The 16,278-nt window shown below is 47.5% G+C and overlaps 1 protein-coding gene and 1 pseudogene across 1 annotated transcript in view; one reads left to right on the forward strand and one right to left on the reverse strand.

Annotated features, from left to right (window-relative positions):
- The window catches only part of Ccdc6 (coiled-coil domain containing 6), a 98,617-nt gene extending 90,979 nt beyond the window's left edge, over positions 1 to 7,638 (reverse strand). Inside the window, exon 1 of the mRNA XM_004657783.2 lies at positions 7,342 to 7,638. Coding sequence (XP_004657840.2) covers positions 7,342 to 7,638 — 297 coding nt within the window. The remainder of the gene's footprint in view (positions 1 to 7,341) is intronic.
- Positions 7,639 to 12,366: 4,728 nt separating this feature from the next.
- LOC101594181 lies at positions 12,367 to 12,682 on the forward strand (annotated as a pseudogene).
- The last annotated feature ends 3,596 nt before the right edge of the window (positions 12,683 to 16,278 follow it).

Here is a 16,278-nt window from a genome sequence, read left to right on the forward strand (position 1 = left end):
TCAGCAAACTCTCCCCCTTACAAAATAAACTACAAGCTAATTAAACTGTGAGACTCTATGATGCCCTCTTTTCCTTAAATGCACTCACTCCCGTAGTTGACCTTCATCTTGGAGGACAAATGGTAGCAGTGTCCGGGCACAGAACCTAGTAAGAGTCTGCCCTAACTTCCTTACTTTCATGGAAGTGTGCTGGGCCCAAGTCTTCCGGGTGGAGAGAAAGGGGTGAGTCCCTCTCCATTTACTCATCTGTGGTGTCTGGTCAGGGCCAAGCCACATGGTCAGGCGTGTTCTCTGCTAGGCACTCGAAGAGCCGTCACATTCCCTTCGGGTATTTCTGAGTAACTGGCACTCGGGAGGGCAAGAGTAAACACTTGAAGGCCAATTCCTGTCTATGTAAGGCTCGATTTACTGCCTGTCATCTTGAGCCTTTCTGAGGAAGCAAAGGTAGGGTAGGAGATAACATAAAATGTCCCCATTAAACAACGAATGGGGATTGTGAATTTCAATTGCTAAAACATACTCTGGACAGTGGGGGACAGACATACAGTAAGAGTACATGATATACTATATAAAAATGTCTAAGAAACCATCTCTTTATACAACATAAACTAATAAAAATCTTTAACACTAGATGTAGAGACAAGTGAAGAGAGTACTGATCCTATATAACCATCAATCACATTGAAGAGAAGCAGTTATTCTACATAACCATCAATCACTTTGTGAGCCCTTCCCTTTAAATATCCTTCCCCTAAAACTCAAGATGTTTGTAATTTACTGGTATAGGAGTTGGGATAAACTTCACAACTGTGGATTTGACAGCCATTTAAACTAAAGGCTAGAGAGATAGCTTAGCAGTTACAGCTCTTGCCTGGTAAGCCTAAGGACTCAGGTTTGATTCCCCAGTAACCACATAAGCCAGAAGCACGAGGTGGCACATGCGTCTGAAATTCATTTGCAGTCGATAGAGGTCCTGGCATGTCCATCTGGACACGCGCACTCGCTCACGCTCGCTCTCTCAACCTGCCCCTTTCTCTTTCTCTCTGAAATAAATATTTTTAAAGAAACTATGAAAATGTGACAGTCTTGAGGTGAGAGGAAGACTCTGCAAGGTGACACCACTGCACTATCCTGATGCTTAGAAGCATTTTCTGGAGCAGTCACTCCAGTCCGGAAACCGAAGCAACCACCATACAGGCACACACTGGGTTGAGCATTCCCTCAGCTAGCTGGGACAATAACCCAACACACCAAAAAGCAATTGTACTATGGCTAAAGACAAAAACCAGAACCTCCCCACGGAGGGAAAAAAATGACCCAGAAAGGACAAGAAAGATAGTTACCCCTGCCAGGCCTTGCCGCTTTTGAAGGTGAGGACGGCTTCAGGGAGGGAAACCACACAGGGCTGCCAAAGCCTCCCAGCTCCTCTCGGCCAGTCAAGTCTCCCCTTCCTGCTGTCACATCTATTCTCCATGGAGACTCGATTTGCACTCATTCGTGGCCTGTGATGGCCAGATGTTTCCAGAGGTGGACACAAGCCATGGCAAACATCTGGAATGATCTGTGAGCACCCTCAACACCTAAGCAGCAGACCTGAACATAAACACTTGGCAACAGGGCTGCTTCAGTCCCCAGGCCCAACCCACAACCTGAGGATGCCTGTCCCCTTCCAGAAGTGAGCATGGGTACACCCAGGTGTGTGCCACAGGTGTCCTGCAATGTCGTCACCACGCTGGAAGGCAAGGGCTCAAGACGCACACTGACGTCGGTGGCCGCACAATATAGTGTATCCACGCATCCACCCCTTCTGTTTAGCCAACAGTGAAATGGGGTTTGCTGTTTCAGGAGAGTGACCCTATGAACACAAGGGACAGACGACAGTACACAGCACTTCACCTCAGAACAACAACACACACAAACTGCCCCATCCACACAAGGGAAGCCTCAGGAGCCCGCTCATCAACCTTCAGGTGTTCGCAGCATGCCAGACACCTGGGAACAAGATGAGCAAGGCAAATGGCACCCCCAAAAGAATTCCCACATCTACTGAGGAAGATCGCAGTGGAGAAAGTGACAACAGATGGGTTCTGTGGCCCTGTAAAGAAGCACACGCCTTGTGACAACAGTGCTGTCCAGTGGACTCTAGCCACAGGCCACCTCAGAGCCTTTCACGCATTACTTTCCCGAGAGGCCAGAATAGAAGCAGTGCCAGGGAACACTGGGTGGGAGGTGGCAGAGAGGGGCAGTGACGGGCAAAAGTACACTCTAAAGGAGATGGTACACACATGCTCACAGTGCAGGCCAGTGAGGGCTCAGGCACCAGCCACACGTGAGCGGCATGGCTGAGAAGCAAACCGGGCTGGCCACAGCGTAGGAAATCACCAGAAAGTTTAACTGACTGCAGAGGGCAGTGGAAGCAAGGACTGCTCTGGTGTTTGCTTGGGATGCGGTGAACCCAAAACTGGATTCTCTATTCCCACTTTTAGCAAACATTAACAAGAGCACTGTAAAAGACTGGCATGACCTCCTGAAGGTTTGGGGTGTTCTGTCTGTTTTGGCAAATTAATTCAGTAGATGGCATAAAACATAGAAGACACTCACAAATGTGCACCCAGCTTTAAATACGGATGAAACACAAGGGAACAGCCTCTTTAAGCAACCTAACTAACCATGATGTCATAGATTCCTCAAAATTATGTTTAAAGTTTAGTGTTTCCATAAGAATCTTAAAACACTTTTTTACTCGACAAGGGTGGAGGGAAAGACACCCTCCTATTTCCAAGGGTAACGTTAATCAAGCAGGTTCAGAGTCTGCCAAAATGAAGCCTGAATAAATGGAAAATAACATAATGAGGCTTCCAGGGTCAATAACCCAAGATGCACACCAACAACTACAGGATGCATTTGATTCGGAAATGGTGCCTCGGAACTGCCCGTGCGCACGCGGTCGGGTTTCTCACTCGCGCACCAGCATGAGTTTCCAGCACCACTGGAAACGTGCTTCCGTCTCTGCATCTCACTAAACTTCTGTAAGACAGGATTCCTTTTTAATCAGAGAAAGACATGATATACAAGTGATTTATCTTGGGCTTTTATTTCCAAAGTAACTACATACTGAAGGCTGACACTGCTTGCACAGGACACCCAGAGCTAGCTGAGGACTCGGGGAACCCTGCAGGCCCCCAATCAGTAACTGCCCTGGGTCCACTCTCCTCACCCTTAGAGAGACCAGCCAGCCAGCCAGCGCCCGAAGGCGCTGAGTCAGAGAATATGAGACTCTGTTCTTCCTCAGAGGATATAACTGATCACCACTCCTCAAAGAGGTCAGTTAGCATCTGATTTCTGTTTATTTCCCTGGTCCAAAAGAAGAAACTGTAATCTATAATCAGTAGCCTTGTTCTGCTGCTGCTCTAATGGGTAAAATTGGATAACTACTCCAAACATTCTCTTCTATCTCTAAGCCCCAAACAAAAAGCACTGGAGGCTCAGACTCCCTGATGCACCGGCACTTACAGACACAGAGGAGGGGCAATGTCTGCCTCTACTATTCGGATGCTCAGGACACAGGCCCACGGCCCTGTCTTTATGAAGTGGAACACTTGGCCAGAATGAGACAAGAGGCCACTGGCTGCAGTTTCTACTGGCCTGGAATTTGACTGTAGGGGTGGGGTGGGGGAAACAGGCACAACAATGAGATTCTATGACATATCTGTGAGAAAGACCCAAATCTAAAACACTGATGAGACCCAGTGAGTGAGAATGTAGGACGCCAGCCACTCTCACTCGCTGCTGATGGGAATTAGGAGTGCCAGCCCCACTGGAAGACAGCCCAGCAGTTTTCTTTACAGAACTAGACGCACGCTTACCGCATAATCCAGCTACTGTACCACTGGGCATTTACTCTAATGAGCCGCAATCTTTTGGTCTAGACAAAAACCTGCCGTATGGGCTGGAGAGATGGCTTAGCGGTTAAGTGCTTGCCTGTGAAGCCTAAGGACCCCGGTTCAAGGCTCAGTTCCCCAGGTCCCACATTAGCCAGATGCACAAGGGGGCGCACGCGTCTGGGGTTCGTTTACAGAGGCTGGAAGCCCTGGCGCGCCCATTCTCTCTCTCTCCCCTCTGTCTTTCTCTCTGTGTCTGTCGCTCTCAAATAAATTAATTAATTAATTAAAAAAAAAACTGCCATATGAATGTTTATGGCCGTTTTATTTGCAACTGCTGAAATTCTAAAAAGCAACCAAGACACCCTTCAGCAAGGAGACGGATGGATGGTCAGTGACACCCAAACAATAAAATATAACTTAGCACTAAAAAGCAACAAGCCATGGGGAGGTTAAAAACACAGTGGATCCAATCAAGGCTTCCAACTCTGATCCCAACTGGAGGACATTCTGGGAGAGGCAAAACTATGCAAAGGAAAAGCATCGCTGGTTTCGGGTGCTGAAAGGGGAAGGAGAGGAAAGCACAGAACGCTATTCGGGTAGGAAATCTAGTATGCATGCCACCGCTGTGGTGAGTAAAGTGTCCTCGCACGTGTTCAGATCATAGACTCAATGACTGCAACAGTGAGCTCTGATGTAAACTGCTGAAGAGCCGTGCGGGTTCACCCACTCTGATCACATAATGGTGCACCAGACTGGCAGGAGGTGAGGGAGAGCAGACAGTAAGTGGGAAACTGTACCTTTTGCTCATTTTTTACTGTGACTCTAAACCTGCTTTAAAAAATAAAGCGTATTTAAGGGGAAAAGATAGTGGGTGTCTCTCTCTCTCTTAGGTTGCAGCTGCAAGGCAAAGTGCCTTTGGAAAGTGTTCAAGGCCAAGACAGCCACAGTCACCTTTAGTGTTCATCACCATCAAAGTTAATGTTATAATCAGACGGATTAACAACAACCAAGAAGGCAAGAAACAAGATTATGGTTCCATCTTCCCGTCAAATTAACTAACATACTGAGAAGTTTGCTAGGGGCTTTGCCTAACTGATTACTTAGGCCTTCGCACAAACGTCCTGGATAGCTACTAGCAAGAGCAAAGCTGGAGTCAGGCTCCTCAGGAATCTCACAGCTTAACTGTGACATAAACCATACAAAGGGCAGGTTCACAGTGACACACAGAACACATCCAAGAGGGCACTCACCCCACCCACACCATTTCCATCCCAGACCAAAGCTTTATGGACTTTCTTCTCCGCATGAGCTAATTAACCCTTTGGTAACACCTGCCAAGAACCCAGGAACCAGGTGAACCACCACTTTAGGTCTCTACCTGAATACGTTAGAAGGTAAACTGAGAAGTGCCTCGGTTTTCCAACCTATCTTCTGGAACATTTTTTAAATGCTTTACTTATTATTTACTTGCAGGCAGAGAGAGATGAAATGGGCATGCCAGGGCCTCTTGCTCCTGCAAATGAATTCCAGATGTGTGCATCTTTACATGGACACTGAGGAATCGAGCCCGAGTTACCAGGCTTTACAAGCAAGTGCCTTTAACCCAGTGAGCCCTATCGCCAGCCCCTGGAACATTTCTTCATCTGTACTCAGGAAGGCCATAGAACACTTCGCCAAGTGTATGTGAGTGGGTAAGTGCCAGGAAATAAAGCCACCACCGTGCACGGTATGCAGAAGGCCTCTGGTCTTACACACCAGGAACAAACATGTTGGTCCTTGAAGGCCAATGTGTTTGTGTGCAAGTGACACACCTACTTCTAAACAGTCAATCAGATAAGCCTTTCATGGTCTCTCCTCCCCATCTCTCCCTCTCTCTCAAACAAAAACAGCCTGAATTGCTCAATGCATGTGAAGACTAGGGTAACTTCCAGAAGTTTTCCTACTTTCCATAGGTCACAGTCTGCACAGGCCAGCCTTCTTATTTACTAACTTATGGCCTCCAGCTCTCCCTCAGCCAAGAAAGCTGGAGGCTTGGAAGCAGCTGCCTGCGCAAATTCCTCCCCTTTCCTACCAAAAGGGCAATTCAAGAACTTTCCAGTCTGGAGATACGTGAATGTAAGCCCACCTCCATTCACCAGGGCCGGATCTGAGCGTGCAAGGCGGTTTTCTAGACCGCCTGGTATCACACAGAGAAAACCTACAATCCTCACAAATCAAAAATGCCATCCAGGAGTCAGGCCTGGGGAAACACACATACACATATTTCACTAAGACTTTTTCCTGACATTAAGATACCCTAAATCTTCCCAAGGGTGTGATCCTTGACCTAATCCCCAAATTTCTGTCTCTGTCTGTCTCTGATGCATCGGCTCGGGGAGTTTTATCCCCTTGATTTCCTGACATTTTCTTTCCTGCCGCAGGCTGGGAACTGTTTTGAAGTGAATAGGGCTGTCTGCGGGGATTCTGCATGCTAATTGAGTCAGGACGGTGGGTGAGAGAGCACTGAAAGTACTTTTTCTAGTTACCCTTCGCCCCATCACCGCTACTGGGGCCTTTTTCTACAAACACGCCTGCCAAACCAGGAAGCAGAATGCAAACCTAATTTCACCGTCTTCCACGGGAGCCTCCAGGTGCCAGGTGGAAACACAGCAGACGGCCTGTCTTTCCTAAAGGATCCTAACCCCTCCGCCACCGATGAAGAAAGCACACGTACATCTCGCTCTGCAAGCGGAGTCCTGGCGGCCACCCTCCATCCCGGTTCCAGCGCCAGCCCCGTCCCAGCGGGCGTTCGGATGCCCGTTCACCCCGGCTCGGTCCCGCCCACCCTCCCTGCCCAAAAAGAAAGGGCTTCCCAACGAGGTGCGAGGATCGCTGGCTCGGGCACCCGCCCTTCCCTCACCGTCCTGGCCAAAAGCACTCCACTTCCCGGATTCCGGGCCACCGTCTCCCTCCCCCTCCAGCTAGCGCCGTCCTGATGCCAAGTGGGTGCCCAGCCCGGCGGCGCACCCTGTCTCCCAGCACACACCAGCCAGGTCCCAGACAGACCCCGGCTTTCACCGCTCCCCAAGACTCGGGGTCCCCCTGAGGCTGAGCACCCAGGCTCCAGGGGACTGGAAAAAGTCCCACCCCGCCGTCCCTCCCCCCACCAGCCACGCCGCCAGCCTCCAGCCTGGCCCCGGAGGGGTTTCCACCCACGGCGAAGAGGGGACAGTGGAGGACTGGCTCAGGACTGCCCCCCACCGCCCCTCGAGGGGCGCTGGGTCCCCGGGGAGGACAGTCCCGCCTGTCCCCTCCTTCCCACCCAGGACGCCTCCTCCCCCCCCGTCCTTCCCCAAGAGGCCAGCAGACCTCCGCCGGGAGCGCGCTGGCCTCGGGCACGGGCAGATCCGCCCGGATTCGGGGTGCGGGAGGACGGCGCGGCGCGGGCGCCCCCCACCCGGGGGAAGGGGACACTCACGATGGTCACGCTGGCTTTGCGCAGGTCGCGGTTCTCCTCCTGCAGCGCCTTGCACTTGAGTTTGTAGGTCTCCAGCTCGATCTTGAGCACCTTGTTCTCCTGCTGCAGCGAGGCCAGGCGGTTGGTGAGCTCCTCCAGGCGGAACGGCGAGATGACAATGCCGCCCGACTTGCCGCCGCCGCCCCCGCCGCCGCCGCCGGCGCCCGAGGTCGACGAGCAGGACGACTGCATGGCGGCCGGGCCGCCGCCGTGCCCGCCCGCGCCGTCCGTGTCGCTCTCGCTGGCGCTGTCGGCCATGGCCGCGGACGAGCACGAGGACGGGGAGGAGGGGCGCGGGGAGCCCGGCGGCCGAGCGGGCGCGGGGCGCGGCGAGCGGCGAGCGGGGCGCCGGGCAGCAGGGCGCAGACGCGGAGCGGCGGCGGCGAGAGCAGAGGAGAGGAGAGGAGAGAGGGAGCTTCCCGCGGCCGGCGCCTCCTCCGCCGGGAACAGAGACCCCGCCCGGGCCCGGGCGGAACTGCAGCGCCGCGCCCCCAGCGCCGGGAGGATGCGGATGCGGATGCGGATGCGCGCGCTCCGGGGCGGACGGACGGACGCACGCACGCGGGGACGGACGGACGGACGCACGCACGCGGGGACGGCCGGAGTCCGCGCGCGGCGGGGGAAGGCGGCGCGTCCCCGCCGAGCTCCGCCCCCTCCGCACGTGCGCCCACGCCGGGCCGCCCGCCCGCTTCCGCTCGCCGGCGCGGGGAAACTCCCGCCCGCCCCGCAGGTGCCCGCGGACACGTGGGCGCTCAGCCCGGGCCGCGCTCCGCCCGCCCGCCGCGTGCGCGCGTGCCTCCCTCGGCCGGTCCCGCGCCGCGGCCCCCTGGCTCGGGGTTTTGCGGGGCGCCGACGACCCCGGGCATCAGCCCTGACACATTGCGCCTCCCCTCCCCCACGCCGCCCCTTTTTTTCCCTCTTTGCATCTTGCAAACATTTTCCAGCACATTCACGCGATAAGATCAAGACACCAACATGTGTCTACTCAGAGAACAGAAACATTTTGTAGAAGGGTGGAAACACACCTCAAGTGGCAATTTTTTCCCAAATAAATGCAGACGTGCTACACAAATGGCCTAGACTGAGTGACAGAACAACGTAATCGTGAGGCTTCCTTTTACAGTCGTCGTCTTCCTCACGCATAGAACACCACAGTAAGTTTAAAAAAAAAAAAAGACCCTACTGTAATTCACAGAGCCAGCCTCCCTTGCATCAAAAATTCAAAAGAGCAATTACTTTTATTTCCCCCTCCCTCCTAGAAAAGCTTGTAGGGAAAATCTGGCCCAGCACGGGAGATGATTTCAAACACCTTATCCTGTTGACATAAAACAGCTTTCACTTATGTATAAAAATTGGAAAGTGAAACTGACCAGACTACTTTTATTATCCAAGTTTAGTCGACAGAAGGACAGACTCATAAACAGAAAAGGGGTGTTTTGTAGCTCTCAACTGCTCCGAAGACGTTTAAGAGGACAACTAAAGAGATCACTTTCCCACTCTGAGGCCCACTCCCCTTATCCTTAAACCTGTTAGATCCAATGATAAGACTTAGCCAGGGCCAAAAAACAGAAGCTGGCAGCTTACCTCGGAATAAAAGCTTTACCATGCCAAGTATTCCAAATGACATCATCTTTACCAAGATGGCTGCTTCTAGCTCAGAAATGTCAACTACTGCTAATCCCCAAGTTTCTCCTAGGTGAGTTTTGTTGTTGCTAGAACACTTCTGAATATAGTTACTATTGGTGTCCCAGAAGGAAAACAAAGGCGGGGTGGGGAGGACCCTTAGCTCTGCTTTTCAGAAGCACATGTAAGTATATCTAAATCTAATTCTATGGCAAGTGATATAATTCACTTTTCCTTGAAGCATTTCTCCCCCTGATTTTCCCTGTGGGGTCTGGTCCATGACACACACAGTTTTCTGGAAGCTTCACTTGCTGGGCGAGTCAGGAGAGGAAAGCTAGCAGGGAGCCTCACAGGGGTACCCTGGGAGCTAAGAGCATTCTGGCTAGACAGAATCTGAAGAGGGGGCGTGGTTTCCATACTTCACAAGTTACTATTGTTCTCCTCCAATCCTATCTCAAGTCTTATTCCAACAGGAATGTTCCTTCCCGGCAGGAGGGGGGTAGTGGGCAGTGGAACTCTCTTCTCTTACTTTATCACTCCACTAACTGCTTTGCAAAGAAGGTAGGGGCTGCTTGCAGCTAACTGAAGGGTGGAGTTGGAAGCGCCTGGCTTTCTTAAAGGGCCCAGGTCAGAGTGAGGTTAAGAAGGCACTGGTCTTCTATCTCGTCTATCGGATTAGAAGGAAATCTGAATTTTTGACACGGTGCTAGTAGTTTATAATCGGGTTTGGAAGGCTTTAGAGCAGAAGGCATCATCTAGACTTCCCTGCTGATTCAGATGGGAATAAACTGGAGGGTTTTTTTGTTTTTTTTTTTAACTGCGGTTTTATTGTTATTGCAAGCAGAAGCGTGTCTAATTTTCTACTTGGTGTAAAAGTGATTCCCCTTATAAACAAACCATTTATCACAACGCTGGTTCAGTAATAGCATTACGATGGAAGCACCAGTTACAAAACCAATAATATCATTCTAAAAGTCCTTTTCAGCTTTCTAGGGGAAATGAAATCAGGGGATAGATGATACTTGGTGTTGCCTGGAGGAAGAAGGGCAGACTGAGATAAGTACTGCCACTGGGGAAATAATGCAATTGTGCCCCCCCCCAAATTGAAGCCACAAAAATACAGGAACAAAGGAAAGGATACGTTACAGTCCAATTGCAAACATCGGCATCAAAACCCTTGTTTCTCTAAGGCATTTTAACATTATATATACATACATATATATATACATATATATATACATACATATATATATTATATTTGAGAGAGAAAGAGGCAGATGGAGAATGGGCACAACAAGAGCCTCCAGCCACTGCAAACAAACTCCAGACACATGGACCACCTTGTGCATCTGGCTTTATGTGGGTACTGGGGAATCAAACGTGGGTCCTTAGGCTTTACAAGGAAGTGCCTTAACTGTTAAGCCAACTCTCCAGCCCTCTCTAAGGCATTTTTGCAGCTAAGTGCTCTGTAGCCTTAGAACTTGAATGCTTTTCAGTAGTGAAATTAAAATAATAGCATAAATCATAGGAAAATCGTGTTGCTTTATTTTAATGACTATAAATAAATCAGTATGCATAACTAGTTACATTACTATGAGGCCCCAGTGACTTTATTCAAACTGTAAATGACTTGATGGTTCCAGGACTCGCTATTATGGTTTTGTCTTAATGGTGGTACTGGGGCTTGAACCCAGGGCCTCATACATCCTAAGCAAGTGCTCCACCACTGAGCTCCATGCAGTTGGAAAAAGAAGTAGAAAGTTCCCAGTATGGGGCCTGGGGAAATGGGTCAGTAGTTAAAGGTGCTTGCTAGCAAAGCCTACTGACCCAGGTTCAATTCTCCAGCACACACATAAAGCCCGAAGTAATGCATGTATCTGGAGTTCATCTGCAATGCCAACAGGCCCTGGTGTGTGCTCGCTTGCTCTCTCTCTCTCTTTCACACACACACACACACACACACACACACACACACACAAACACACACAAATAGTGAAAACTTTTTTTTTTTTTTTGATTTTTTGAGGTAGGGTCTCACTCTGGTTCAGGCTGACCTGGAATTAACTCTGTGGTCTCAGGGTAGCCTTGAACTCACGGCAATCCTCTACCTCTGCCTCCCGAGTGCTGGGATTAAAGCTGTGCGCCACCACGCCCGGCGGAAACATTTTTAAAATGCTCCAGGTATGGATGGGCTGGCTCTCACCAGGCATTACTATATGGATGGAAACAGCATGTACCCCTGTGAGTCTACCATTTCTTGAAAGGTAGTCGCTGGGTTTGTTTACATACACTTCACTTAGATCCTGTGTCTGGTCCTTAGGTCTACCAAGGGAGTTCTCAACGTGAGCAATGTCCGTCCTCAGGCTGGATAGCTTTTAGTTGGAGGGAGCTGCTGTGTACTGGCAGATGTCCTTCCGCCTCCCTAGGCTCTATTTACTACATACCTATAATATGCCAACCAAAAATGTCTCCAGGCATTGCCAGGTGTCCCCTGAAGGACAGAATTGCCCCCAGCTGAGAGCTGATCGATATCATAATTACTTGTGCAGCCTTGCTCTGGACGGTATTGCTGCCACATTTTGACTGTGCACGACTAAGCCATCAGGAGAATGTTCCTCTCATTTTGTTGTCATTGTCTACCAGCCCAGGGAGCCTGTCCCCAAACACACACATCTGCTTTCTTCTTGTTACCATCTCCAGACGCTTTCTTTAACAGACTCTTCAGTTTTGTGTACTTATTGATGTTAAGTTAATCTTGGTCATGCAACATCCCAGCCTAGCAGGAGATCCTGATTACAAGATGAATCACATTTCTTTTTGAAGCAGGGTCTCACTCTAACCCAGGCTGACCTAGAATTTATTTGTAGCCCAGGCTGGCCTTGAACTCATGGCGATCCTCCTATCTCAGTCACCCAATGCTGGGATTAAAAGCATGTGCCACCACCACGCCTGGCTAATGACATTTCTTTATTCTCCTTCCACTCCCCACATATTTTATTTTTGTACCCATATATTTATTAAAATATAACATACATACACGCATGTAATTAAATTAAATAACAGTTTTATTTCATTTTCTGTAATCAAGACAATACACATCTCAGGAACTGTGGGACAAGATTTTTTTTTTACATGAACAGATGCTTCTAAGCAGAAGTGTATGAAGCAGGAGTCAGATATGGATCAGATCTTATTAAGAACTGGAGCAGGCTGTGGTTTCTGTGGCAGTGGAGGAGCTAGAGGCTGGGCAAGGTGGGCTTCTTCCAGGCTCTCCGTGGCCCTAGTGTGAGCACCCCACAGCAGGAAGTACCTCTCACAGGTCATCAATGCAAGCCTGAAGAAAGCATGTCTTCCTCCTAAACCATGGCATCTCAGTTGTACAGAAATACCACTTTGGGAAACAGTCTTCAGGAGAGCCTAGCTGAGCTCACACAGTCTCAACAGATCATCCTCAACTTGCCCTTCAAGTTCTGCCTCAGTTTGATAAGGCTGTGACCTCAGCACTGGCCAGAGGGTCAGTTTCAGGGGCTTACTAAATACTTACAGATTCTGGGATAATGTATGGACTTTTGTATTGAATAATTTTGAATTCAGAGAAGTGACAGAATTTGTTAAAGTGGGTAAAGTGAAACGTGTAGCCTGTGACAGTAAAAATATGGGCTTTGCCACCCCAGAATGAATAGGAAAATGGCTTTTCATTTCATCTCCTGTTGTTACTCCTCGTCTTTGGAAGAGAGGCATAGAAGAGACTGTTTAATTTATTCTCACATTGCAAGAACGACCACATTGCTCTACCACAGAGAAGTGCAGCAGAACGAGGTCTGTAACTGCTCTCTTACGTTACCTTTACTACGCAGACAGAGTGAACAAATGAGCTTTTTCTTAAAGTGACAAATCAAAAAATCAAAAGCGATTGCTTTCCTAAGAACACTCTTTAATAAACCCTTTGAAAACACACACACACACAACCGGAGGAAAGTCAAACATGGTGACACACGGGTTTAATTCCAGCACTGTGGAGGCAGAGGCAGAAGGATCTTTGTGAGTTCAAGGCCACTCTGACTACATAGTAAATTCCAGGTCAGCTTTGACTAGAGCAAAACTCTACCTTGAAAAAAAAAAAAAAGATAGAATTATAGGAGAAATTTGACAATTGAATATCCTGTTAAGTTTTTAATCTAAAAAGCAGGAGTATTGATGTTATGGCTGGCAAAATTTAACAAAGTAGTTATTTTTGCAATTTGTTATCATAGATGGCTTTACATGATACAGTCAAGTTTATTACTTGGTTTCAATGTTAGTAGTCGAGGGGGGTACTTAGTCACTTTGCAAGAGAAGATTGTCTCTTCTGTTTTGTTCTAATCATCAACGTGGGCTGGGTTTACCTGACCATTATTATTGGAGCAATGGTCGGTCTTAGTAAGCAATTACATATTTACAGCTCACAAGAGGGAAATTAGTCATCAGATTAAACACACCTGAACAGAGAGTTAGCAAAGTAGGAAAAAATGTCTGAAGAAATTAGAATGCAGGACAAAGACACACAGAAATGGAAAACTGTAAGAGAAGATAAGCAACTTAGGGGACAGAATAGCAAGGACTAGAAAAAAAAATCAAATTTACAAGTTAGAGTGGATGAACAAAGGAGCAACATTTAAAGTGAAAATGGCTGAGAACATTCAGAATTCAGAATGATAGAAAGTATAAAGTTTCATATTCAGGAGGCAGAGTGAAAATGTAATAAGACACATCATAACAGAAATATAGAGGCTACAGAGAACACTAAAACAAACTGCTAACACACCTACCAAGAGGCCCTAATTACCACCCTGAGCACCAATAACCCTACTAAGGAGGCCCCTCAGGGAAATAGGGGTAGAGGGAGTGGGTACAAGACTATAACCTATGTAAAAAAAATAAAGATAAAAATGTAACAGGACAAGTAGAACCCTATGCACAACAATTTAATCACATACTGCCATAAAACATGAAGAACAATTGCAAATAAAACTAAAAATTCTTCCTGAGTGTGATGGTGCACGTCTTTAATCCCAGCACTTCTCGAGAGGCAGAGGTAGGAGGATCGTCATGAGGTCAAGGCCACCCTGAGACTACATGGTGAATTCCAGGTCAGCCTGGGGTAGAGTGAGACCCTACCTCAAAACCCCCAATAAAATAAAATAAAAAATCTTGTATGAAACTATGGAGAAAACAGATCATCTATTTCAACTGACTGTAAGCATCTATTGCACTTGCTGTAAATATGAAATAATAAAGATGAATCATGAGCATTTAAATCCCAACAGTAACAACTGTGAGTTTTGAAATTTTTATTTGTTTGTTAGAGAAAGAGTGAGTATGGTCATACAAGGGTCTCCTGCCACTGTAAACAAACTCCAGATGTGTGTGTGTGTGTGTGTGTTTAATTTCCATTCATTCTGATTTTTTCAGCTCCTCTTTCCTTCTTTTGTTTTGTAGAACTTTCAATGGATCAAGCAAGTATTACTATTTTCTTCTGCTTAACTGTTTTGGAAGACAAACCTCCCAGGTCTATTCTGCTAATCCATTACTTTGAAATGTTAATATAGCCCAGAATGGTGGTATACAACTTTGAACCCAGGAAGCTAAGGTAGGATTGCCTTGAATTAGAGCTAGCATGGGCTAGAGTGAGACCCTGCTTCAAGAAAACTAGAATGTTAACATACACTACTCATTTTCACATAAATGAATCATTTTTCTACTTTCTTCTTTTTGAATCCAAGTCTTTAGAAGATTAAACTCTAATTTCTCTCTACCTATTTGTTGTTATTTTCTAGTATTTTAATTCTTTTTAAAATAGCAGTCAGAGAGGCTGGAGAGATCGCTTAGTGGTTAAGTTGCTTGCCTGCAAAGCCAAAGGACCCAGATTTGACTCTGCAGGAACCATGTGAGCCAGATGTACAAGGGGGTGCATGCATCTGGAGTTCGTTTGCAGTGGCTGGAGGCCCTAGTGTGCCCCTTCTCTCCCTCTCTCTCTCCCTCTCTCTCTCTCTCTCTCCTTGCCTATTTCTGTATCTCTCTCTCTCAAATAAATAAATAAAATATTTAAAATAGCAGTTAGCCAGGCGTGGTGGTTCATACCTTTAATCCCAGCACTTGGGAGGCAGAGGTAGGAGGATCGCAGTGAGTTTGAGGCCACCCTGAGACTACATAGTGAATTCCAGGTCAGCCTGAGCTAAAATGAGACCTTACCTTGAAAAACAAAAAATAAATAAATAAGATAGTGGTTATTGGGCTGGAAATATGGCTCAATAGTTGAAAGCACTGGCTTGCAAAGCCTGAGGGCCAGGATTTGATTCCCCAGCACCCACATAAAGCCAGATGCACAAAGTAGCACATGCATCTGGAGTTTATTTACAGTGGCAGGAGACCCTGGTGTGCCCATATACATTCTCTCTCTCTCGTTCTCCCATGTAAATAGATAAAATATTTTTAAGAAAAGAATATGAAAAGTTGTATCATGCAAATAAAATACAACTAGAAAACCCACAATAAAAAGGTTCTTTCAAGGAAAGAAAAAGGCACTAAGATATAGAGGACAGTAAACATAATCATTTAATGCGCAAATCACTAGAAAATAAAACAGTTCTAAAGTTCTTTACACCTGGTAATAGAGAACCTAGGGGTATGTGCGTATGCATAATATATATACACACCTATATGCAAAAATATATACAGCTATATCACTAGGTGAAAAAATTGGGAATTTTTAGATTTATACATTTATATGGTTATATAAATCCATATGTTTATAAGGATAGCTTCCAAGTCTACACTCATGACAGATGATCCTAGCACATCGTCCTGTTGAACAATCAAGCAGAGGAAATGTTTGAAAGGATGCAGAGGCGTGTGTGTGTCTGCTGTTTACGTAGACTATATTCAGGTGCAAATACACCACGGTTGGCCATGCTGGGCTACAGAGCACATCCCAGCGGCTTCATATCCAGGAGCTACTCTGCAGGTAGAGGCTAATGCTTTTCCTACATTTTACAGGAACTTTTTCTATTCCCAAGACAGCCCTTCTTGGGTAGATGTTATTATTATTCCCACACTTTTGCATTGATTGTTTTAAAAAATATTTAGGGCTGGAAAAAATGGCTTAGAGATTAAGGTACTTACCTGCAAAGCCAAAGGACCCAGGTTAGAATCCCAGGGGACCCATGTAAGCCAGATGTACAAAGTGGTGTATGTGTCTGGAGTTTGTTTGCAGTGGCTGAAGGCCCTGGTGCACCC

Source organism: Jaculus jaculus, chromosome 18, assembly GCF_020740685.1.
Source record: "Jaculus jaculus isolate mJacJac1 chromosome 18, mJacJac1.mat.Y.cur, whole genome shotgun sequence".
Taxonomy (NCBI): domain Eukaryota; kingdom Metazoa; phylum Chordata; class Mammalia; order Rodentia; family Dipodidae; genus Jaculus; species Jaculus jaculus.